The sequence below is a fragment of the Nomascus leucogenys genome, chromosome 3, assembly GCF_006542625.1.
Source record: "Nomascus leucogenys isolate Asia chromosome 3, Asia_NLE_v1, whole genome shotgun sequence".
NCBI classification, from domain to species: Eukaryota; Metazoa; Chordata; class Mammalia; order Primates; family Hylobatidae; genus Nomascus; species Nomascus leucogenys.
Window position 1 is genome coordinate 1,474,801 of NC_044383.1, and position 23,326 is coordinate 1,498,126.

General features: G+C 57.8%; 1 protein-coding gene across 9 annotated transcripts in view; it reads right to left on the reverse strand.

Annotated features, from left to right (window-relative positions):
• JAKMIP3 (Janus kinase and microtubule interacting protein 3) overlaps window positions 1-23,326 on the reverse strand; it is a 148,532-nt gene that overhangs the window by 26,332 nt on the left and 98,874 nt on the right. For 6 of the 9 annotated variants that reach the window (XM_030805146.1, XM_030805157.1, XM_030805182.1 and 3 more), the window contains 15 exons: window positions 22,679-22,798; window positions 21,799-21,945; window positions 20,723-20,854; window positions 20,584-20,619; window positions 19,697-19,756; window positions 17,788-17,916; window positions 16,400-16,528; window positions 13,295-13,378; window positions 12,906-12,968; window positions 10,456-10,554; window positions 9,165-9,263; window positions 8,871-8,930; window positions 6,056-6,121; window positions 5,241-5,309; window positions 5,078-5,155 (listed from right to left, as the gene is read on the reverse strand). In XM_030805146.1, coding sequence (XP_030661006.1) covers window positions 5,078-5,155; window positions 5,241-5,309; window positions 6,056-6,121; window positions 8,871-8,930; window positions 9,165-9,263; window positions 10,456-10,554; window positions 12,906-12,968; window positions 13,295-13,378; window positions 16,400-16,528; window positions 17,788-17,916; window positions 19,697-19,756; window positions 20,584-20,619; window positions 20,723-20,854; window positions 21,799-21,945; window positions 22,679-22,798 — 1,371 coding nt within the window. The remainder of the gene's footprint in view (window positions 1-5,077; window positions 5,156-5,240; window positions 5,310-6,055; window positions 6,122-8,870; window positions 8,931-9,164; window positions 9,264-10,455; window positions 10,555-12,905; window positions 12,969-13,294; window positions 13,379-16,399; window positions 16,529-17,787; window positions 17,917-19,696; window positions 19,757-20,583; window positions 20,620-20,722; window positions 20,855-21,798; window positions 21,946-22,678; window positions 22,799-23,326) is intronic. The other 3 variants (XM_030805164.1, XM_030805214.1, XM_030805204.1) reach the window with 1 other exon arrangement.

Here is a 23,326-nt window from a genome sequence, read left to right on the forward strand (position 1 = left end):
GGCAGAGAGAGGTGGCCTCACAGAAAGCTGAAGCTGCGCTGATTTGATCTTCTGGAAATGTGTGTGGAGACCCACATCTCTAATCCCATGGGGTGTCCATGGGATGTCTGATCACGAGGACCATGGTGGCAGTTGCTCTGGGCCAGGGACCCCACTCCTGGAGCTCTCTATGCTCAGATCCTGCATTCTGGTCAGGTCAAGGGGGCCCACAGGCCACTTCTCCACTCATGGAACAACTCTCCTGGCCCAGTGGAGGGATTCTAGGACTGAGGCATCACTCCAGACACAATCTTACAAAGCGGAATTATCTGTGACATTAGGGTGGAAAAGGTGGATGGCTGAGTAGACAGATGCTGCCGGGGGTGGGGCGGCGGGGGGGCGGTGGGCAGCCATCCTGGAGGTGCATAAATTTCCATTTCCTCTTTACACCTGCCTCACACACACCTCAAAGTAATGCTGAAAGAAAACACTGGAATTTTTTTGTACAATTTTTTTTTTGTACGAAGTTGAAATTATGCCATAAAACCTGGAGGCCATCAACCTCGTAAAAATTACCCAAATTCTGCCAGGCCCTCAAAACAGTGTTTGATATCAAAGAGCAACTGACAAGCTGGGTGAAATATTTGCTACGTCCCATTCTTCTGACTGAGGAAATAAAGGAAATATTTGCAATGGATGGCAAAGGGCTGGTTGCCTTCTGTTATCAAGAGCTCTGACCAAAAGGTCAGATAGAATGAGAGAGGTGGGAAAGGTTACAAACAGACGTGGCGTGGAGTTGCATAGACTTTGCGCTCACCAGAGACACGCCTGCTAGGACTGCGCCAGGCAGCTGCACATCATGCAGTGGAAGTTTGGGCTGCAAACTTCCTACTATGGGGAGAAATATTCGGCAGTTCCTAACAACACCTTAAGTGTGCATATGCTTTGGTCGTTCCAAATAACTTTTCCTGCAGGTAATCTCTATTTGTGTGTCGGGACGTAAGAAATGGATAGGAATTGCTGTTTTGCTGGTGATAGCTAATGCATGGACACTACCTAAGTCCACTAACTGGGGACAAACAGTCCATGATGTGCTCACACCAAGTCACTCCTGGGGCTGGTGGGAAGTGCCCTGGCTGTGCACAGTCAGGTGAAAGAGAAGCGTGCTGCAGCTCGTTGGGTTTCTCAGGCTATCCATGAAAATGCACATGCACACACATGTGGTTACACCTCGCACTTCTCAGAAGGAGATGAGAACCAGCAAGTGGGGTCCCCTTTGTTGGTGGCATCTGGAGTCCAGAGAACAGGAACTGGAAGAAAATGTCCTTTCCTACTGTGAACATTTCCTACCATTGGCATGAGGACCATCTCTCGGAGAGCAAGCCTCAGATAAGCATGGGGACCCCGCTTTGCAAAGTTACTGTGTGTATCCCCATCCTGCCAAGAGACCATCAGGAGAGAAACCAGAATGCCCACAGTCTTTCTCTGTGTGCTGGGCACGTGGTGAGTTTTTTTCCTGGATTTTTCTGTGTTGTAAATCAGAACTGTACATTGATTATTCTTTCATTCAAGAAAAAATGCAATATTAAAAAAACAAATGCATGTCCTTCTCTTCCCTCTCCCGTCTCAAGGTGGGCTGGATTTAAAAACCTCCGCACAATCCTTAGCTCTTTTCCTCTTCACCTATGCATCACCTGCAAAGCACCTGCTGCCTGCCAGGCCTCGTGCTGGTCTAGGAGACCAGATGGCAGCAGATGCACATGGTCCCTGCTTGCCCCATAGAAAGGCAGACCCACTGCCATGAGTGGGGCACGTCAGGGCCACCTCACTGGGGGTCAGGGAAGGTTTCCTAGAGGAGACAAGGTGCTAAACTGAGGCTTGCAGTGTCAGTCAGGGATGGGCAGGAGAAGGAAAGGGAGGGCGCCCCAGGAGGATGGAACAGCAGCAGTGAAGGCTGGGTGGGGTCCTCCGTCTCCCGGCCTGCTGTGGTGGTGGCTGCACAGCAGTGGAGATGCCCGCCAGCTAGGCTGATCCCTAGCTGGATCCCAGCCCTCTCCACCCAGGCAGTGACGTGGGCCTTGGTGCTCGTGGGAGAGCACTGTTCTAGAGGGTTCTTCCTCATCCAGCAGAGAGCAACCTGTCCATGCCAGCAATCAGCATGAGCAGGATGAAGGAGGATGAGGGGGTACAAGGAGGCTGGAGAGCAGAGGCCAAGGGGCTTCGGGGGACAGAGACTGAGCTGAGGGAGGGAGGCGGGGGCCTGGAGCCTGCAGGACCTGTCGCCTCAGCAAGAAGGTCTCTCCAGTAAGGGCAGCCGGGAGTCCCAGAAGGTGCGGGCAGAGCAGGGTCAGCTGGATGCAGTGTGTATGGCCTGGGGCACTGAGGTGCCTCTGCTTTTTACATCAAGTGACCACCTACTTCCAGCCTCCTTCCTTCTGACCAAAGCACACAAGGCCCAGAGGACTGCCTGGGTAAGCTAAGCTCACAGCAGCCTGCGGCTGGGGGCCACCCCATGAGCAGGGTGGACAGACATGCTCTGTGCTGTGCAGGTCCCTGGCCACCTAGAAGGATGCAGGTCTCACCACCACTGGGGCCAGCTCACCCGGGGCTGGCTCTCAGTACTCAGAGGCCATGAGGAAAGTGGCCCAGGAAGAACAGCTGGCAACCTGTGAGCTGCTCCCACGCAGGTATGTGCACACTGCTGGTCAGCAACAGTGACATTAACCATAGCAACAGGAGGGCCATTACCAGTTTAGCCAGGGCCCCTCCATGCCCAGCATCTTACAGGAACTCCCAATCCCTAGGGGTTACCGGCTGAGCTTGGCCTCAAACCCAGGTCATCTGCCTCCAAAGCCTCCCATGGCTCACACACTGGCTTCCACAGCAACTGACATGGGCCTTGCACCCCCACCCAGGATGCCAGGTGCCTGGTGTGGCTGCTCTTTGCTCTGTAGGCTTCTGCGTTTGAGCCCTGGCCCCTCTATGTGAGGAACTCACATCCACGAGTGCAGGAAGGAGAGATGCCTAATGCAGCAGTCATGGCTGTGGGCGCAGGGGAAGAATGCTGACATTCGACTCCTGCCTTCATTCTGACTGCCTGTCCTTGGGCAGGTCACCAGCTTCTGTGCCTGGCTGGCCAGACCAGTGCCTGCCACATAGGAAAGGCTCTTGAGTAGGCTGTCATTATAACACTATCATTACCATCCTCATCACCACCACCACCATCATCGATCACTATTGTCACCATCATGATCACCATCATCACCACCACTACCACTGTCATGATCATCACCACCATATCACCACCATCACCATCATCACTGACACCACCATCATCATCACTACCACCAGCAGCTTCACCATTACCACTACTACCACCACCGTCATCATGATCATTGCCATCATCATCGCCGTAACAATTATCACCATCATAATCACCATCATCACTACCACCAGCATCATCACCACTATTATCACCATCACCACTACCACCATCATCATGATCATCATTGCCACCATCATCACCATCACCACCACCGTCATCACCATAACCATTATCACCATCATCATCACCACTACCACCATCATGATCATCACCATGATCACCATCATCATCACCATCGCCACTACCACCACCACCATCATGATCATTGCCATCATCACCACCATCACCATTATCACCATCACCACCACCCACCATCATCACCATAACCATTATCACCATCATAATCACCATCATCCCCATCATGATCACCATCATCACTACCACCAGCATCATGATAACCATTATCACCATCATAATCACCATCATCACCATCCCACTACTACCACCATCATCATGATCATCGCCACCATCATCGTCATCACCACCACCGCTACCACCATCACCACCATCACCACCACCACTGCTACCACCACCACTGCTACCACCACCACCATCACCACCACCACCGCTACCACCATCACCACCACCACTGCTACCACCACCACCATCACCACCACCACTACCACCATCACCACCACCACTGCTACCACCACCACCATCACCACCACCACTACCACCATCACCACCACCACCGCCACCACCATCACCATCACCATCACCACCACCACTACCACCATCACCACCACCACCGCTACCACCACCACCATCACCACCACTACCACCATCACCACCACCACCGCTACCACCATCACCACCACCTCTACCACCATCACCACCACCTCTACCACCATCACCACCACCACTGCTACCACCATCACCATTACCATTGCCAGCACAATCATCACCACCACCACTGTCATCATCACCATCATCATCACCATCACTCTGAGAGTTCTCAGGCTGAAATTGGCCCCAGGAATGAACATTTTCATCCCAGCCCACCTTCCCTTGCTTTGAGTAGCCAAGCAGATCTCCTCACAGGCATGAGGGTCAAGACCCTGCCTGCTGGGCTGGGTCCCGAGGTGAACCTCTTGGTGGTGACACTTGTCTTTCCACAACATGGCCTGATATCCTCCCGGTCATACCTTCCATCACGTGATAGGAGTCCAGCAGGGACAGATGATTTTGCTTGTGCAGTCATGGGGGAAGTAGCTCCCAGCAGGGGAACCCAGTTCTGAAGCCTAGTTTTCAACCTAGAAACGTCCTATGCTCCTCTCGGCCACAGCAGATGAAACAGAACAAGACCACACCTCCCACTAGTGAGCAGGCTGTTGTCCCAGAACAGCCACCAGTTTCTCCAGTTCTTCAGGGGAAGGGTGGGAGGTAGACACCAGCCCACACTGACGCCTGGACAGCCTTTAGGAATCCGGGCGCGTTTCTGTGCCCGCGTGACCTGCACAAAGGCTGTAGAGCATTCTCACTGCACAGTGTGGGTTTAGGCCTCCTCAACTAATCCTGCTCCGTTTATGAAGCTCCAAGTGAAGACCCCATCAGGCAGCTCTGGAGAGCCAGAGCCTGCTGTGCAGGGGCCATTAGGGGCCCTGCGACCTGACCCACATAGGCACCTGAGGCACTGCTGGGCACCTGAGCCACGTGGCCGTTTTCACCCCAGTGCCCCCCACCCCGGGGTTCCAGCAGCCTCGTGCTTCTCACCTTGTTGGCCTGGTCCAAGGCCTGTTTCCGGTAGTCCAGCTCCTCGTCCAGGTAGCCCTTCTGCTTACTGAACAGCTCCTGAAACACAGGAGGACCGTGCCTCGGTCTCGGATGTCCCACCTGCAGCACCGAGCCGCAGAACCTCAGCGAAGGTGCCACCAACCTTCTCGCTCTCCAGATCCACCATCTTCCGCTGCAGCGCCGCCTCTGCCTCCTCAATCTGCTGGAGCCACTGGACACAAACAGAGCAAGCAGGACAGTGAACCTAGGGTCCCCCGCCCCGGCTTGTGGAGATGGCTGGGAGAAAAGCCAGGGTGGCCTGGGTCTTCCTTCCTCTTCTCCTTAGGGAGGGGAGAGCCCAGCCCTCTCCAGGGAGTTGGGGCTGCGCTGGCATCATGGCCCCACCCCTCCCACCCTCCAGGTATCCAGGAAGTCTACCCCTGACACCTTCTCCAGCAGAGGAGGGACACTGGCTTGGGGCACCAAGGGAGAGATACATCTGCAGAGCTCTGCCAGGACAGGCAGGGAGGGGTGGCCTGTTTCTCCAAACCCCTGTGTGCCAGGAGCACCCCTTCTTCTTGCTGTGGGAGGCCCAGCCCACCAGGCAGGTCAGGGCTAGGGGTGGGACTAGGAGCAGGTAGTGAGCAGGTAGTGGGCTGAGTGGCCCCAGAAGGGGGTCAGGGTAAGCTGAACAGAGAACGCTGCCTGCAGACTCACCATACCTTCCCACCTTTGGGAGGAAACGCAGACAGACAGGGTTGGTGACAGAGCAAAGTGGAGTTGAATCTGTCCTTTGCAAAGATTCACAGTGGGTGCTGTCTGACCTGAGTGTGCCAGATCTCCCAGGGCAGATGGGGCTTAGTGGACCCCCCAAACCAGGCCCTCCTCCCGAGATCACCTTCTCTGAGCTGAGCAGGGCAGAAGACCCCAGGAGCCGGGCCCTCTCCCTCTCCCGAGTGTCCACACAGCTGCTGTTACCTTTTCAGCCAAGGTCAGGACTGTCCTGGCTTGTATGACAACCACCTGCTCCTCATTGGTCAAGTTCTGCACCCAAAAGCAGAACACAGGTGCGGTCAGAAGCAGTGCCTTTGGGGGTGAGGGTGAGTGATGGATGCATGGGGAGGCTGACTGGGGGTGCCTGGGTGGGGGCCACAGCTAAAAAGCACTTTGACTGACATCTCCCTGCCAGCGTCTCTGACACCCTTGACTTGAGCTTGTTCCCTCCGGGTGCTGTCGATTTTGTTTTCTCTCATCCTCCCTCTGCTGGTAACCACCAGGTCTAGGTAACCAGCTGAGGCAGATGGGTAGGCGCTGCTCAATGCAGGCAGGTCACCACTACATCCCCAGCAGTGGCTGCTGCTCCACCCAGCCTCTGTCTCCTTCCGTGTTTAAAGCCAGCCTCTGCATATGCACCTGTGGTTATTAAACCACCACTTGGGAACAGTGGAGGAGAGACCACACATTCATGGCTGTGAAATGGCTGAATCCCGGGAAGGTTGTGTCTCTTTTATGCGTGTTTTATTCACGCTTCCTCCCCACCGCAGGGGCCCCTGGGTGGCCCTTCTGGGTAGAGTGATTATGGCTTTGGATGTGGGCACCTCACACTCTCAGACTACGCTGCAGCCTGCATCCAGACCAGGGCTGCCCGGCCCCAGCTCGTGGGTCAGCTGGGGCTGGGTGCCTGGTCCCTGCAGGGAAGGGAGGCCCTTGCTCCTCTCTCCGGAGCCTCTCTGATTCATGCCAGCTCACTCCAAAAGCCCTGTCCATGCCGTTCTCTCCCTAGAGTGCAAGCTCCCTAACAGCAGGCATGTCTTGCTGTCCCCCAACCCCAAAGTCTGCACAGGGTCTCCCACAGCGAGGAGTCAGGCTCTGTCTGTAGTCCATGGTGGGGGCCAGCTGCACTCCTGACTCAGGCAAGAACCTCATCCTGCATGGCTGGGGCTAGGTGCCCTCATCTCTTCTGCCCTGCTCCCTTCTCCCATGGCAGGGCTGGGCGGGCCACAGACCTCTCCCAACGCTTTAAGTTGGGGAGGTTGGGGAGGCTGAGCAGGTGGCTTCAGGGTGACTGAGGGAATCTACCCAGATGTGATAAACCACAAGTTGCATGTGAAGTCAACACTGATTGCACAGCCAGGCTTGAAGGGCCACGGTCAGCCCACTGTCAGGAGCTCCCCAGCATCTCCACAGGTCCCCTGAGCTTAAGCCTGGCCATGAGCCCTCCAGTCCCCAACCTCCTCCGTCCCTGGACTCTGTGATGATGGCCTCAGAGGCTGCATGATGACTGCAGGGCTGTCACACTCAGTGGCACTCTTGGCGGACACCTATGGGGCTGGGCAGGAACAGTGAAATAGGCCTGGGTGGGGCTGGATGCCCCCAACTCTGCCACTACATCAGCTCTGTGACCCTGGGCAGTGCCTTTGGGGACTCAGCTTCTCCAACTGTGAATCAGAGAGTTGCCCAATACAGTTCCCAAGACCTCGTGATGGGGCTGATACCCAGGACTGGACCCCAGAGCATGTCAGGTCCACAGCCACCCTGCTGTGGCTCTTCAGCCACCTATGACCACAATGGAGCCTCCAGGTCTGAGAGAAGCAGACCCACACCCAGAGCCTCCCTGCTGAAAGCGCCCCTGCCCTGTGCCTCACTGCTCCCCAGGGGCTGGGCAGGCAAGGGGAGAAGGGAGTCCTCGGATGCAGAGCCCTGGATGGAGGGAGTGGAAGGTCAATGAAGGTAGGATGATGGATGGATGGAGGGAGGGAGGGGCTGTGGATAGATGGAAGGATAAAGGATGAAGGATGGAAAGATGGATAAATAGCTTACGGAGGATGGATGAATGAATGAATGATGGAGGATGGATGAATGAATGAATGGTGGAGGATGCATAGATAAATTATGGAGGGTGGATGGATTGATGGATTCTAGAGAATGGATGAATGAATGAAGAATAGAGGATGAAGGAAAGATGGATGGAGAATGAATAGATGGATTATGAAGGATCGATGGATTATGGAGGATGAATGGGAGATGGATGGATGGGTGAAAGGTTAATGGGTAGAGGATGGTAGATGGAGAAGGAATGGATGGAGGATGGTGGATAGAGGACGGATGGAGGATGGATGGACAGACTGCGGAGGATGGATAAATGGATGGGTTAAGGATGATGAAGGATAGAGGACAGATAGATGGATTATGGAGGATGGATGGATCGATTACACAGGATAGATGGATGGATGGACATAAGACAGCATGAATGAAGGGCTAGGTAGATGGTGCATTGATGGGGAATAAATGGATGGAGAGCGGAGGATTAGTGATGGGCGGATGAAAAGTGGGATAAAGGGGTGCATTTACTTTGCGCACTCAGTAATTAACATTCTTTCAAGGAGTTTGCTATAGAAATCGGAACTCTGCCCCAAATGAAATTTAGGGGTTATCTATAGAGTCTGCTTCTTCCCCCAAGCCAAGGAAGTGGAACCTCTAAGGGTCTTGGTTTGTCTAAGAGCAACAGCCCCCCCCATCCTCATGGCAAGTATGGAAGGGCTGAAAGAGAGATCCCAGAAGCTGGGCAATGTGATGGGAAGCGCCGTCCGCTGGAAGAACCAGGTGTGCACAGCAGAGGCCCCAGTGGGCCCTGGAGCAGCGTGAGGAAGGCTCCGATTTTGAGCCGGAGGATCTCAGGCAGGGTGGCCCATGGCAGGGCTGTGGGAGGCTGGCAGGGCCTCCTGGACCCCAGAGGGGCTGGGCTGGGGGTTGTGGGTGTGAGAGGCATGCACAAGCCAGGAGAGCGACATACACTTACGGCGTTATCGCCCAGGATGTCCAGCTTCTTCATCAGCTCCGCGACCACAATGTCCTAAGGCACAGAGGACAGGCAGGGGTGAGCGGCCACGGGGTGGGCAGAGGAGGCGGGGAAGGGTGGGGTGGGCAGAGGAGGCGGGGAAGGGTGGGGTGGGCAGAGGAGGCGGGGAAGGGTGGGGTGGGGCAGGGCAGGGTGGAGGAGGGGAGGGGAGGGGTGGGGCGGGGGAAGGGAGGGGTAGGGGGGGGACGGGAGGGGTGGGGCAGAGTGGGTGGAAGGGGCGGGACTCACCGTCACGCCTTCAGCCTCGCAGTACACCTGGAGGGGGCTCTTCCCATCCACGAAGGGCGTGTGGTGGAAGTTGATGGCAGGTGACTTCCTCTCCCTCTCCTAGGACAGAGGGGCAGAAGGGTTAGCTGCTCCCCTCCCATCCCTTCCCTCTAAGAGGGCTGTGCTGGGGCCTGAGGAACGTGGGCCAAGCCCATGGAACCAGGAATCAACACAGCATTTATGAAAATCGAACCACAGTGGCAGCAGTGGTGGCAGAATCTGCACTGGACCTGGACCTGCCCACAAGGACTGCCCCTGTGTATTTGCTGACGCCAGATGGGCCGGGCAGAGTTCATCACACTCTGGCCACGTGGCCTTCCCTACCCTGAGCCCATGGGCACATCCCTCAGTGAATCCCAGGGGCTATGGGGAGGATCGGGGAGGGGCTGCAGGTCGCATCCCCTGCAGGCCTGACCAGAGGAGCCTCTGGAGGACACAGGCCAGCGGTGCTGCCACTGTCCCCACAGGCAGGCCCACGTGGCCGAGGCTGTCCACACGTGGAGTGACCACACAGCTGCCCTGTCCTTCAGCAGTGGATGGGAGGGCTCTAAGAGGCGGCTCCAGCTGGACTCTGAGGTTCCAGGTGCTGGCCTGAGACGGAGGCCTCGGGCTGTGTGTGGTGCTCGGCAGGGGTGGCCCCTGTGTGGGCCACTTCCTCCCAGCCCCACAGGTGGACCACCCTTACCGTGAAACAATCACAGTGACGTGGCTGCCCATACCCAGCCTGAGCTGCCCGGTGGGATCCCCCTCCTCCCTCCTCCTGTGCAGGTCATGGTAGAGGACACAGGGCCAGGGACGACAGGGCACAGGCAAAGGGCTCCCAGCCACCGTGTGACCCCCACAGCCCTCACTCAGGGGCAAGAGGCGTGGACACAGCCACACACCAGCTGCAGCAGGGCCACGGGGGTGGATGGAGGACGGACATGCCGGCTCCTCGGGGGCAGATGGAGGACGGACGTGCCGGCTCCTTGCCCCACATGTCTGGAGCAGATGCTGCACTGTCACCCGTCGTGCTTTTGTTTTCCCTGCATGACACTGAGCTCCATGGCCCACGTTCCCCACTGGATGTTTGGACTTGGACGGCCGGTATGAAGAGGTAACAGTTTATGGCCATTTGCCTCTTTCCTCCCTGACCCAGCCTTTTGGGTTCATGTTCAGGGATTTGTGTGGCTTAGGAAGGCTGAGGACTGGACCCCTGACACAGCCACAGGCCACGGCCACAGGCCACAGTGCTGGCCATCCGCTCAGCTACCTCAAGCTCCAGGATCCTGAACTCCAGCAGCTCGTTTTGGTCTCTGGCGTCCTGCACCTCATGTCTGAGCCGAGCCTCTTCCGCCTCCATTTGTTTGATCTGCAACATAAAACATGCATGAGGTGAGGGGTCTGGTTCTTTCTCACCAGAGGTCTTGGGAGGTCAACTCCAGGCTGACTGGACAGCTGCTGGCTTTCGGGGAGGCCAGCTGGCTGGCCTGGTGCCCAGCCCTGGAAGCTCCTCACAGCCCTGGATATGTTTGGGTTTGTCATAGTGAGACAGCCTAGCCATCCGGTGGTGGGTGGGGCTGGACAGGCAGCACTGCATACCACAAGCCAGGAGCCTGGAGGTCAAAGGGGGCCCTGAGCCTGGGTGGCCCCTGGACACGGATGGGAAAGGGAGGCCGTCGAGGATAAATGTCTCCAGCAGGGGCTGTGCACCACAAGCCAGGAGCCTGGGGGCCTTAGCGGGGCTCTGAGCTAGGATGAGGAAGGGAGGCCGTGGAGGATAAATGTCCCAAGTGGCTCCCTGGTGCCCCTTGGAGCCCAGGCTGTGCCCAATGGAAGGAGCTGGTACCATGGCTGCCTGGCCACCGGAATTCACTTGGCTAATTAAGGAGCTGTTTAAATGGAACCAGTTACAAGTAAACCAGATGCAGGAGTCCCCCACCCCTTCCAAAGGGTCAAGTGACACGGCCCATGGAATGTGTCCTCAGCAGCCTCATGGGGGCAGGGGCCACCAGGGGCAGACAGCTGTGTCCATCCCCTGGAGCTGAGCTCTGGGGACTGAGGGGCCTGCTCTGATGCTCAGGGGACCAAGATAAACTCAGAAGCATTGCATCCTTGGAGTGAGCCGGCTCAGTGGGAGCTGGACCCTCCCACAGGGCCAGCTGTGTACTGCTGCACAGCGGGCCCAGGAATGTGACCCGCACCCAGTGTAGCCAGAGAAAAGCATGGCTCCAAGTGTGCACATGGGCATGTGTGTATGTGCACAAGCATTTCCGTGTGCATGCCAGCATTTATGTGTGCATGCCAGCATTTATGTGTGCATGTGTTCGAGTGTGCGTGCAAGCATTTCTGTGTGCCCATGTTCAAGTGTGCACGCAGGCATTTACGTGTGTGCGTGTTTAAGTGTGTGCCCTTAAGTGCATGTGAATCTCTGCCTGTGCCAGCATTTACGTGGCACACACCGCATTATGCTGAGCCCTGTGGAAACAGCACTTCTAATTTAAGAGATGTTCCGTGTGTCCACGGGAAACATGGGGGTGTTGTTCGCCATTCCAGATGTGAACAAAGCCTAAAGCAGGACCCCCAGAGGGCATGACCAGCCCTGGGCTGGCAGCAGTGCAGAGGCTGCGTCAGACGCCCATTTGTCTGAAGCCCTGTCCTGCTGGCACAGATCAGACTCATCAGCCAGGCTACCCTGGCTTCTCCCCAGAAGGCCGCACCTGCCAGTGTGAGACATCACTGCCTCCTCAGGACACCTGTCCCTGCCCATGGACAAGTGGGGTGGGGGTCACACGGAGCACCCCTCACCTGTGCATGGTAATGACAGCCCTGCTGGCCTTCCTGCCCCTGGACCCGTAGCCAGCCCCGCCCCTGCCTCATGCCACATCGCTTGCTCCCACAGTTGTGAGGTGCACCCGTCTTGGGATGGCCCTGGACTGCCCAGACCTAAGTCTAGGGCCCTCGGTGCTGTGACTCCCTCTTTAACCCAGTGCACGGAGCAGCTGAGCCAGGTGGGCCTGGTGTGGTGGGGAGGTGCCCTGAGAGAAACCTGCGCTCCCGTCCCTGCACCCCAGGCAGAAGCTAAGGCCACTGAGAGCAGCCTGGCCACACATCGCATGTTCTGATCTGTTTTACGTCTGATAAAGTCTTCCAGCCCACAAAGCCCGGGCCAGGGTGGGAGTGGGGGCGGGCAGCACTTCAGGAGCCTCTTGTCATCCGGGACCAAGAGAGCCTGGACCTGGGCCCGCCAGGTGACGCCCTGGCGAAGTCTCAAACACGCACTCACTCAGCCAGGCTGGTCCGTGGGCTCTTCCCTGAGGACCCTTCAGCTTCCCCACAAGTGTTGCTGGAAGGAGACTTCCCTGACCCAGCCAGGCTTCCCAGGGGGATGAGTCTAGTGGTCTCAATAAAGCTCCTCTGTCACGATGCTCTAACCAGCCCACCCACGGGACCATCAGCACGACAGGACACGAATGCAGATGCTGCTGTAGACAGGGGCCTGCCCGGACGCAGGAGAACAGGCCCCAGCTCCTCTGTCCAGCCCGTCCTCCTCCCCAGGGCTCCTGATGGGGTCCCGCAGGAGGGAGCGGAGCAGAAGGGGCCTGGGACAGAGCCATTCAGAAGCCTCAGCCCTCGCTCCACCCTTCAGCCCCACAGGGACCACTGCAACCCCCGAGAGCATAGAGCGAGTCCTGCCAGGGTCTCCAGGGGTTTGGGGCTCACCTTTTCCACAAGCTCTTGGTTTCTCCGGTACAGCGCCTGCTTCTCTTCAATCCACTTCATATCCTTGAAAATGGAATTGAAAGAAATAAAGACACTAAGGGAGGAACTCATAAAGCAACATTTAAATCGTGATGTGGCAGAACACCGAAGACCAGTCTGGCCAACGTGGCAAAACCCCGTCCCTACAAAAAATACAAAAGTTAGCCGGGCGTGGTGGCACATGCCTGTGGTCCCAGCTACTCAGGAGGCTGCGGTGGGAGGATGGCTTGAGCCCAGGAGGTCAAGGCTGTAGAAAGTAGCGATCGCACCACTGAAGCTTGTCTTCAGGTGCAGCCAAATACCTCCCACCCAGTGTGCCCCCACGGCCGTGCAGATGGCTGCGGGCTCACCTGGCCCTGCTCCGCCAGGGCCTTCTCCAGGTCCTGTATCCGCGCCTGCGCCCTCTGCACTTCGGCTTGTAGCTGCTCACGGGTCTGTAGGACGGGAGGAAAGATACATCAAATTTTCTCTAAAAGCCGGGACAGACAGCACACACACTCGCGAGACGTCAGAAGGGTCTGTCTTTTGGTTCAGTTCATTGAGAAGCGACTGTTCGCCCTTCCTTTGGAAGAGATGCTTTCTAAGAGAGGGAGAACTGTTTTGTTTTGTTTTGTTTTGTTTTTGAGACAGGGTTTGGCTCTGTCATCCAGACTGGAGCTCAGTGGCACAATCTTGCCTCACTGTAACCTCCGCCTCCCAAACTCAAGTAATCCTCCCACCTCACCATCCTGAGTAGCTGGGACCACAGGTATGCACCACCACACCCCACTAATTTTTGTATTTTTTATAGAGACAGGGTTTCACACCATGTTGCCCAGGCGGGTCTCAAATTCCTGAGTTCAAGCAATCCGCCCGCCTCAGCCTCCCAAAGTGCTGGGATTACAGGAGTGAGCCACTGTGCCTGGCCCTGGAGGGAGAACTTTAAGGCTTATCTGAAGCAAGAGATCTCACTTAGATTCTAAGGGGAAATTCTGCTGGTTCATTTTGAGGGCCTGTTAGGAGAAATCTTTGTTTACAGGATGACACAGCCAATGAGGATGACTGAGGCCTAGCGTGTGCTCAGCCCTGCCGGGTGCCGGCCAGAGGGCTTTGTCCGAGGGACTCTCCACATGGACCCGCTGGCAGCCCCGGGTGGTGCCGCTGCCTGTGCAGGGGCTGCCTCAGGCCAGGGCTCGCTGCCTTCCTGAATTTTGTGTTCCTTAACTGACTCCCAGAGCCCGCCCCACATCTACAGGAAAAGCCCTGGCGCTTCCCCCCTCAGCATCCTGGTTTGTGAAGTCCCTCCTGAGTGCCACCGAGGCTTCTAGCCGAGGTCTCAGCCACCTCCCTTAATTCAGTTTGCTCTGGTGGCTCTGAACCACGGGGCCACAGTGGCTCCTACTCTCTCTGGGGATAGCTTCCAAGGGAGGGGTGCGTTTTGGGACAGGACGCAGGGTCAGAGGATCCATCAGCTGAGGCGGGAGGTGGGCGAAGGCATGGCCTGTGGTGCCCCCTGAGTGCTGGGTCCCAGCTCCCTGCCCCCAGGCCGTCCTGGGCTCCTCCCATCACCCCGGCCTCTTCCCTCCCTTAAGAGGTCACAATCGTGGATGTGAGCCCTTGCGTTGGAGAATGCTTAGCAGAGAGGGAATTCTAGTTAGTCCTAACCCTGTTTCCAGACAGGGAAACGGAGCCCACAGAGGGCTGTGGGCCCCCTGCAGCCTCAGGACCATGGCAGGGATGCGCCCACGTCCATGTCTTCAGACGCTTGTCCTCTCCTGCCCCCTTCCTTATCCTGAGGCTTCCTCGATTTCCACAGTGAGGAGTGACATGTCCAATTATAATACAGAATCAGACTGTGGGATGCTGGCTAGTCTATTTTCTTCATTAATCTTTTCTGTATCTTCCAATTTTTAAAATAACCATGCAGCACTTCTTGGCATCAGATTTTCCTCTGATTCTAAATGACATTAAAAAATTTTTTACATGCAATTTAGACATTTTTACTTTCTAAGCAAAGCTTCTGAGTTCTTTGTTTTCATGTGGCCCCCGAGCAAATGTTTCTCTGGCACCGACAGGAAAAAGGGAAGACAGGGCGCTTCCTCCAGCTCCTGGCGAGCTTGGCCAGGAGGAAGTGGCTGCTGCCCCGCCCCTGCTGCGAGGGAGAAAGGCTGGGCCCATGAGGCTCTGGGATGTCTCGGGGCTGCCATGCTTTATGATGCTCTGAACCGAGGCCTTGACTTTTTCCTTTCCCCAAGAGTCATGCGAAAATTAAGTCAAAGTGAAAGTGGCGATATTTAAAGTCCCCAGTTACGCAGACAAATCTCTCTGAGCCTGAGGAGGGCGAGTCTCCTCCAGGGCCAGGCCCCCCGACTCAGGACAGGAGGAGGGCACGGAGGGGCAGAGCTTTCTCTTAATTTTCATCACAGACGTCCCCAGTGAGGTGCCAGGAAGGCAGGAGGGAAACCAGCCACGTCACCAGGGTGGTCTGGGTGGACAGAGGGTGAGGCCGGCGGCTCCCTGGGGCACCAGCGTGGACCACGCTGGGGGTGCTCTGCGGACACTCTCCCCTTACCCCCAAGAGGCCCGTCCCCCACCCAGCTCAGCCACCCTAAGTTGCAGAATCGCCGGACACTGGCGTCTCTGGCCCTGCAGGGTGGTTGTGGGGTGGGGAGGCCGACGGGAACCCCACACCCCACAGCTGCCCGCTCGGGAGAACCCCTCAGCTCCCCCAGTAAGCAGCCCGTCTCGCTGTGAGGGGTACCAGGTACAGGTCCTCCAGTGGCTTCCCCTCCGAGCCTCAGTATGGGAGGGTGGGGCAGCGAGAGGACCCCCGACCCATGACCCGTGCTCTCCCCACAAGGCCTGGTGCCTGCACTGCCCTCCATGGCCCGCAGAGGGCACCCACCAGCCACACTGGGGCCTTTCCTGGGGGACGACGCTAAGGTGAGCCAGAGAAGTGGGCGGAGGGACACGACTGCCAGGGTCCTGCCCAGTGGGGAGGCCAGGGGAGAGGGGCCAGGGCCAGGGCCAGGGCCAGGGCCAGGGCAGGCACAGCCTGTGTGAGCTCAGCCTTTGAGGATGAATGACCTCCACAAGTTTCAACACCGAGCTCGATGCTGCCATGGGTCATCGCCACGCTGCCAAGAGTGGAAGAGGAGGTCGGGAAGGAGACCCACCCTGGGCGCTGTGGGCCCCTGCCACCACTACCGCCCCGTCTGCCCCAGGACCCTCACTCACACCTGTGCCTGGCGCCGCTCTGGGCCAGTCCCTCCCACCCGGGCCAACTCCCAGCACCGGGCTCCCCAATCCCTGGTTTTGATCGGCTTCCATGGGCACCACCAGGACCAGAGGCAAGGGCAGGAGAGGAGGGGCCCGGACCCAGGAAGGCTGGCGAGGGGGGTGTCCCAGCCCAGGCCATGGGGTCAAGCGGGAAGGCATGGGGGGGCCGGAACGCGCGCGGTGGAAGTCACGTAGACCTTAACTTCTCGCTCTGCGTCTAGCGTCCCTCCAACCTGCTCCTGCAACAAGGCATAGGCGCGCTGCAGGGCCTGGTACTCCATGGTCAGCTGCCGGAACCTCAGCTCCGTCTCCTCCTTGGCCATGCCCTGGAGAGACACGGACGCCACACATGCACAGAGACACAGCGTCAGTGGCCAGCACCTTCTCCGACGACAGCGCCGTGGGGCTTCCCTTCTCCCCAGACACCAAACGGTGTGTGTGTGGGGGTCTCTCTAGCATCGTGAGGGAGGGGACCTGCTCCAGTGTGCAGGGAGGGGCGGCTGCCTGGGGACTCAGTGCTGTTTGGGGAAAGGTTTCCCTGGGGAGGGGAGCACCGAGCCCTGGGGTGGGAGCTGAGCTGGCTGCACGGCCGAGGCCAGGGTGAGCCTGCTGGGCTGGTGGCCATGGCCAGGGGCTCAGCTGGGGCTCCCACTTGCCAGCCAGGCTGCCCTGACCCAGCAGACCCTCTGTTACCAACCAGCACACACTCTGCTCTGCTGAAACACATCCTGGGAAGAAAGCTGGGCTTTGTGAAGCGGGTAAAGTACCCCAGGCAGCACGTCTCCTCCCAGGCGCACTCCTGCAGGCTCACCCTGCTAGCTGCAGTGCCCCCCGCCACCCCAGGGAGAAGACAGGTGAGCCTGCTGCTGCCTTCAAAGGGTCCCAGTGGGCCCCCGGGGCTGGAAGGGTTCGCCATGTCTAGGAGTGACTGAGCCCAGAAGCCTCAGCCTGGCCCAGTTCCCCTGCCCCACCCTGCACCTGAGGCTGAGAGGACGTCTTAGATCCCTCAAGAGGTCTGTGGCCATTGGGCCACCCTCCAGGGTCTGCCACGGGAGGCCCAATCCTTGGCTGCACCATTGGCTGCGGACCCCACTCCTTGTCCCACAGCCACAGGGCCTGGGTCCCACAACACCAAGCCCCGACCTGGTGCTGAAATGGCTGCCTGGACCTGAGGGTAGCCGTCCTTCTGGAAGAAGGGGCTGGCGGGCAGAAACGCCTGTGCTGTTACCAGAAAGAAAACTCCTGCCCAACACCCCTCTCACCCTAATGTGCTCTTGGCACTAGGACCAAACTCCCTGATGAGTGGTTCAGACCCTCCTGGGGAGGCCCCTTAGGAAGGGAGAGCTCGCCGTGCCCCTGTGCAGAAGGGGCGTAGCCTCAATGGCAGGAGGTGGCATGGTTTGGCCTTCATGGGAGCAAGAGCGGGCCTCAGCCCACACCCCGAGCCACGTCATGGGAGCTTCTCACCGTGCCCGAGTTGGCTATCAGCGGGTCAGTGCCAGTGAGGGCCGCCAAGGGCTTCCCTGTGAGAAGCCAGCAGCCCATGCCCAGCCAAGCCCAGGACCCAGCAGGAGACCCTCGTTACCTCCTCCAAGTCATCGTCTGGGGTGCACGGGGTCTGGTCCGTCCTGTCTGTTTGGTAAGAGATGGAGGAACCGTCGGATTCCAGGGAAGCCTCTTCATCGTATCCAAAGAAGGTCTCCACAACAACCGGCTTGTGACCGAAATGCAATGTGTCAGTTCACATCAGACCCAGGCACAGCCACCTTCTCCCGCCACCTCCTCCTGCTGCCCAACGGTGGGGGCCGCAGCCCCACCATGCAACACACTCCCATCTCTGTCCCTGGCCGCCCTGGCACAGGCCGAGGAGGTGGCCTGGGTGTGAGGGGGCTCTGCAGCAAGACTGGCGGGGCGGGTGGGAAAGGGGCCTGGAGTCCTGTGGATGAGCAGGTCCTGGCCCTGCCCTTGATGGTGGGGAATGAGGCCCTTCGTGGGGCACCGTCCCTGCGGTTCCCTGAGGGTGGTGCCTGGGGTAACAGAATCGATGGTGGGTACCTTCCCTGTGTGATCTCATTCCCAGTGATGCATTTCTGTTCTATCTTTTAAAGTTTCAGTCCTCGACTGATTAGAATAAAAACAAAAATGGGGTCCTCCGCTAGCTATTGTGAGAGGCTTTGCCTTCAGGGACCGCCCCCCCCCAGGTTCACCCCGATGTCTGCATCCTTAGGGTCCCCTCACCCCTGCCTTCGACAATCGCAGGGTTCCTCATCTGGGTTTAGAAGTGTTACAAAATGGAAAGCCCGTTATCTTCTTCAGGCCCTTCTGCCGTGGCCACGGTGGCCTCCAGGTCTCCTCCCAGTTCTTCTGCCAGAACCTTCCAGCAAAACTCCCTCAGGGACCCCAGAGCCACCTGACTTCCCCTACCCCCTGCCAACCGCTGGCCCCTGTCCTGTGTGCCTCCCCACACCCTCCCTTCGCAGGGCCAAGGCATCTGCCGGACACTTCCAAAACCCAGAGGGGGCCCGAGCGGGGAAAGCCCGGACAGCTCCTCCTCCCCACCTTTTGGAGGGCAGGTGTCCGCGACCGAGGAGCATCTAACAGTCTAACAGCGAAAAAACACTGCTGACCGCTTAAAAGCCACACACACACACTCTCACACACACATACACATGGACACACATACTCTCACACATACACACACACATACACTCACATGTACACACTCACATAAACACATATACACACACAAACACACATACACACAAACACACATGCACACACACACAGACACTGTTAACATAAAGCAGGAGATGAGTTAGGTCCTTTGGCAGCTGCTCCAAAAGCTCCCTTAATAAAAATCACAGGTTTATCACGAAGGATTCTACTGTAAAGAAATGATGACAGGTGTTCACATTTCCTGGGGACGTGGGTCTGCCCTGTGGGGCCTGTGGATGAGGCTGCCGCAGCCTGCAGGTGTGGCCGAGGATGGTGAACGGCGGGACAGGCGAGCGCGGGGTGTGTGGCACAGCCAGGATGGGTGAGTGTGAGCAGCCGCAGCCGCCTGTCCTCAGAGCCGTGCATCTCACAGGTCGCGGGGACTCGGACCCTACACAGGCAGTGAGGACACCAGAGCCAGCACCTCTTCATTGCTAGTGTTGCTGGTATGGTTGTTACCAATTCCTATCTTCTCTTGGAAATTTGAAAGAAACAAGTTTATTAAAGGTGATAAACAGAATATTTTCTTTGGGTCCTATTTTGGTCATTTCTTGGTAACAATTTTTAGAAATAATAAATTTTTTTTCATCTCCAAAGACTGATTCCTATTAAGCACACGCCGGCGCCCTCCACACACATCAGCGCCCTCCACACACGCGGGCGCCCTCCACACACGTCAGCGCCCTCCACACACGTCAGTGCTCTCCACACACGCGGGCGCGGTCCTCTCCACACACACCCGGCGTTCTCTCCACACGTGCCGGTGTGCTGTTCCTTACCTTGGGAAGTTTTGCCATTTTCTTTCTTTGCTTCCGGAATCTTAACAGCTTGTCCCGCTCCTGCAGAAGCCAGTTGAGGAGGTTGTGTGAGTGGTGGGACAGCGCCATCAGTTTCAGTCCACGGTTCACTGCCCACGTGCCATCATTTGGATGACAGGGAAGACGGTGTCCAGGCTGGCTGTCCCCACACCACAGCAGGAGGCCCTTGCTCCAGCTCTGCTGCTCGGGGAGCTCCTGTCTCCAGGGTGCCATGGGCGGCTCCCCGGTTAGGTGGGCTCTGAGCTTGTCTTGCTCAATTGTCCACCAGCTCCCCTTCTAAATGCGTCCAGGGCCCACACGGGGCCGGTGACTTGAGGGGCACACGGTTGTGGGAAGCTGGAAGGGGATTCATGGCCAGGGCCCCTCTGGACCCCGCAGGGGTGGCATCCACATCTGTGTGGGGACTGACACCCTTAAAATACTAAGGAGACTGGGGTCCTGCTGCTCTCCGGGGAACCCACGCTGTGGTTTCATGGCCGTGATGGTGAATGTCTTGGGCTGCGGCTGCCTGTCTGTGCTGGCCAGGGAGAAATGCATGGTGGGGTGAGCAGCCAGAGAAGGGCAGCCGTCTGACCCTGGCCATTAACTCAGAAACACGATCGTCCCAAGCTGGTGCTGTCTCAGCTGGGCATGAGTGGGTGTCCCTGGCTCCTGTCTGACCCACACCAAAGGGCATCAGCCACCCGTGCACAGCCTTGGCCAGGTGGCACCGCAACAACAAAATCCACCCGAAAGGCTGCCGCGGCTGCTTCTGTCTGGTCTGTGAGGAGCCCTGGGCACAGAATGGGTCCCACGGGCAACTGCGCGGGGAGCGGAGGCGTGGGGAAGCGGGCGCTGACCGTACTTACTAACACGCTCTTCACGTAGCCGGCGGTCTCAAGGGTCTAGGAAAGGAAGACAGCATGTTACAGAATTGCTCAGGGTCCCTGTTAGCCAAGCCCCTTGGGAGCCAGAGGACGGGGCCGCAGCAAACAGCCCGCTGGGTACCTTAGACAGTTCATCTATGAGGTTTTGCTGCTCCACAATCTGAAGCTTCAAGAAATCGACTTCTCTCTCATCCTGACTTTGATCCAGGTCGTTCAAGGAACTGGGTCGCCGTATGATTCCGGCTCTCTGTCTCTGAAACGCCAAGCAGCCCACATCACAAGTTGGGGAGTGAAGGGGTCTGGCTGAACACAGTGGGCGGGGAGGGGGGGTCTTCTCCCTCAACCCGCGCTGCCCACTCTCAGCTGCCCGGCTGGCAGCCTCTGCTCAGGCCTCAGAACAGCCCAGCTGCAGAGTCCCCGGGGAAATGAGGCCTATGTGTGGGCCCAGTCCCGCAGCAAGGGCAGGTCTGTGCAGCCCAGACAGACACGCATGGGCCCTGCTGTTCTCCCAGAAAGCACGGCTGGAGGGGATCGCTCAGAGCCCTGAAGCTGACGCTGGGTCGTCCGTGCCCATTTCCCACGTGGTCACCGCTCCCAAATCCCTCCTGACTTTAACTCAGTGTGAAAAGAAGGGGGCTTCCGTAGAGAGGGGTAAGGAGAGCGCCTCTCCCCCATGTCCGGCTGAATTACTTGTTGAGTAAACTCTGGCTTCATGGCCTTCGGGGTCCTCAGGGCAGGGGAATGCGGTGACACCGGCTGACGGCCCCCCACTCCCGGCTCATGGCCTTGGTGGAGCAGAGACCCCCTGCCCCTGACTCCTGCTTGGTGCTGTGTGCCAGGCCTCCTCTCCTCCCCAACAGCCGGGACCCCGCAGCCTCTTACTACCCTCGCCCGGGATTTTCCGAGTTGGAGGCTGCCTGTTCCAGGCCCTCTAGTGAGATGCTGGCAAACAGGCCTGGGGAGGGGACGCCCCACAGCCACGTTCTTTGCAAGGTCAGGGCCTCCTCCAAGGCTCCCCTCCCCAGGGCTGGACTTGGTGGTTGCTCCCCTTCAAACATGAAGGGGCCAGACTCCAGCAGAAGGCCTGGCCACCCGCCCGGGACCGGCTGTCCTGCTAAATCTCGCGTGGAGAAGGGAGGAGATGCTGCGTGGAGCTCGGGTGCGACTGTGGCCCCACGGAGCCCCCCACCCCCTCACCATTTCTATGTTCTCCTGGGTGACAAATTTTAACTTGTTTTCCATTCGGCGTAAAGCGTGAGACAAATCCTCGTTCTTGCGACTGAGGCGCTTGTTTTTATCCAGCAGAGGCTTGTACTGACTCTCGGCTTCTCTTACACGCTTTAACTGAAAGACAAAATTAATTGCACTATGTGATTGTTCTTTAAGTGACAGGGAACCAGCAGGTCTCCACACAGAGTCGGCAGACTGACCAGAGCTTGGGCTGCAACAACGCAGTTCCCAGCCCTCTATTTGGGAAGTCCATGCCTCCAAGTGGCACCCACTGGCCCAGCGCCTGGGTGAACCCACTCGCCCAGTGCCCTGGTGAACCCAAGCTCAGGGCTGGGCTCAGCATCCCTGGGGGTGAGTCCTGTCCCATTGACAGATGGGGATGAAGATGAAGACCAGCAGTCTGGGACCAGCACCTTGTTTTGCCAAGAAGGGCTGTGGTAAAACCATCCAGCCCACTGGATCCTTGCAGACACGCGACAGCTCACGCACCCTCCAGGGTCTCGAGTTACCTGGAAATCTCAGTGGCTATAAGGACCGATGGCGACAGCCCCACTGAGGGGCCGCGTCTGCACATCCCAGATCACCTGCAGAACGGAGGAGGCGGCTTCTGGCCCCACTAATGCAGAGCAGGGGTTAGTCAACCAGCCCTTGAGGGGCAAATGTGGCCCTTACCTGTTTGTGCTAATAAAGTTCAACTGGAACACAGTCAGGAGACTTCGACGCAAGGCCGGTCCTCGCAACCACCACTCCTTTTCGCAAGGAATTTTGAAAGTGGATGCCCCCTAGGTCCGTCCCCAACTCCGCAGTCACAAACCCCCAGGAGCCAGAAGCCCCCGCCCGCACTCACCAGCTCATTCCTCTCTTCCGACAGCAAGGCGTTGCGGTCCTCCAGTTTGCGGATAATCGCACTTAACTCTGCGATTTTAAGCTGGAAGCGCCGGGCATCTTTTTCATCCAACTGCTGTTCCTAAAACAAAAATCAACTGCAAATAACTGTTCCTACACACAGGCCTGGGAAACCTTTGCAAACCCCAGCACGCTACGGGAACCAAAACCCTGCCGTGGGATGAGCGCCTTTGCCTCCACGCGGCTGCCGGGAAGGTTCGGACCCCCCCCGGGGAAAGGCACCCGGCCCGGCACTGTGGTCACTGCAACTGCGTGAGGCGACAGAACCGACGGGCAGAGCGAGACCCTGCCTCAGACACAACAACTATTTTAAAATAACATAAAGTAAAATAATGAAAAGGAGCAGACATGTCTGGAAGGATGCAGATGGAGAGGGCGGGGGTGTGCAAATGCAGAAACCGCGAGTGTGGGTGATGCCAGGAAGACGTCTGCCAGCTCCCAGCCCTCTGCCTGGCCCCTGCCGCTGCCCCTTCAGGAGCGTGCACCCCCTACCCCACGGGGCGGCATTTCTCTGGTACGATGACATGAGCATGGGAAAGACACTTGTTGGAGACTTCCAAAAGAGGTGACCTCCCTTCCAATGGGGCTT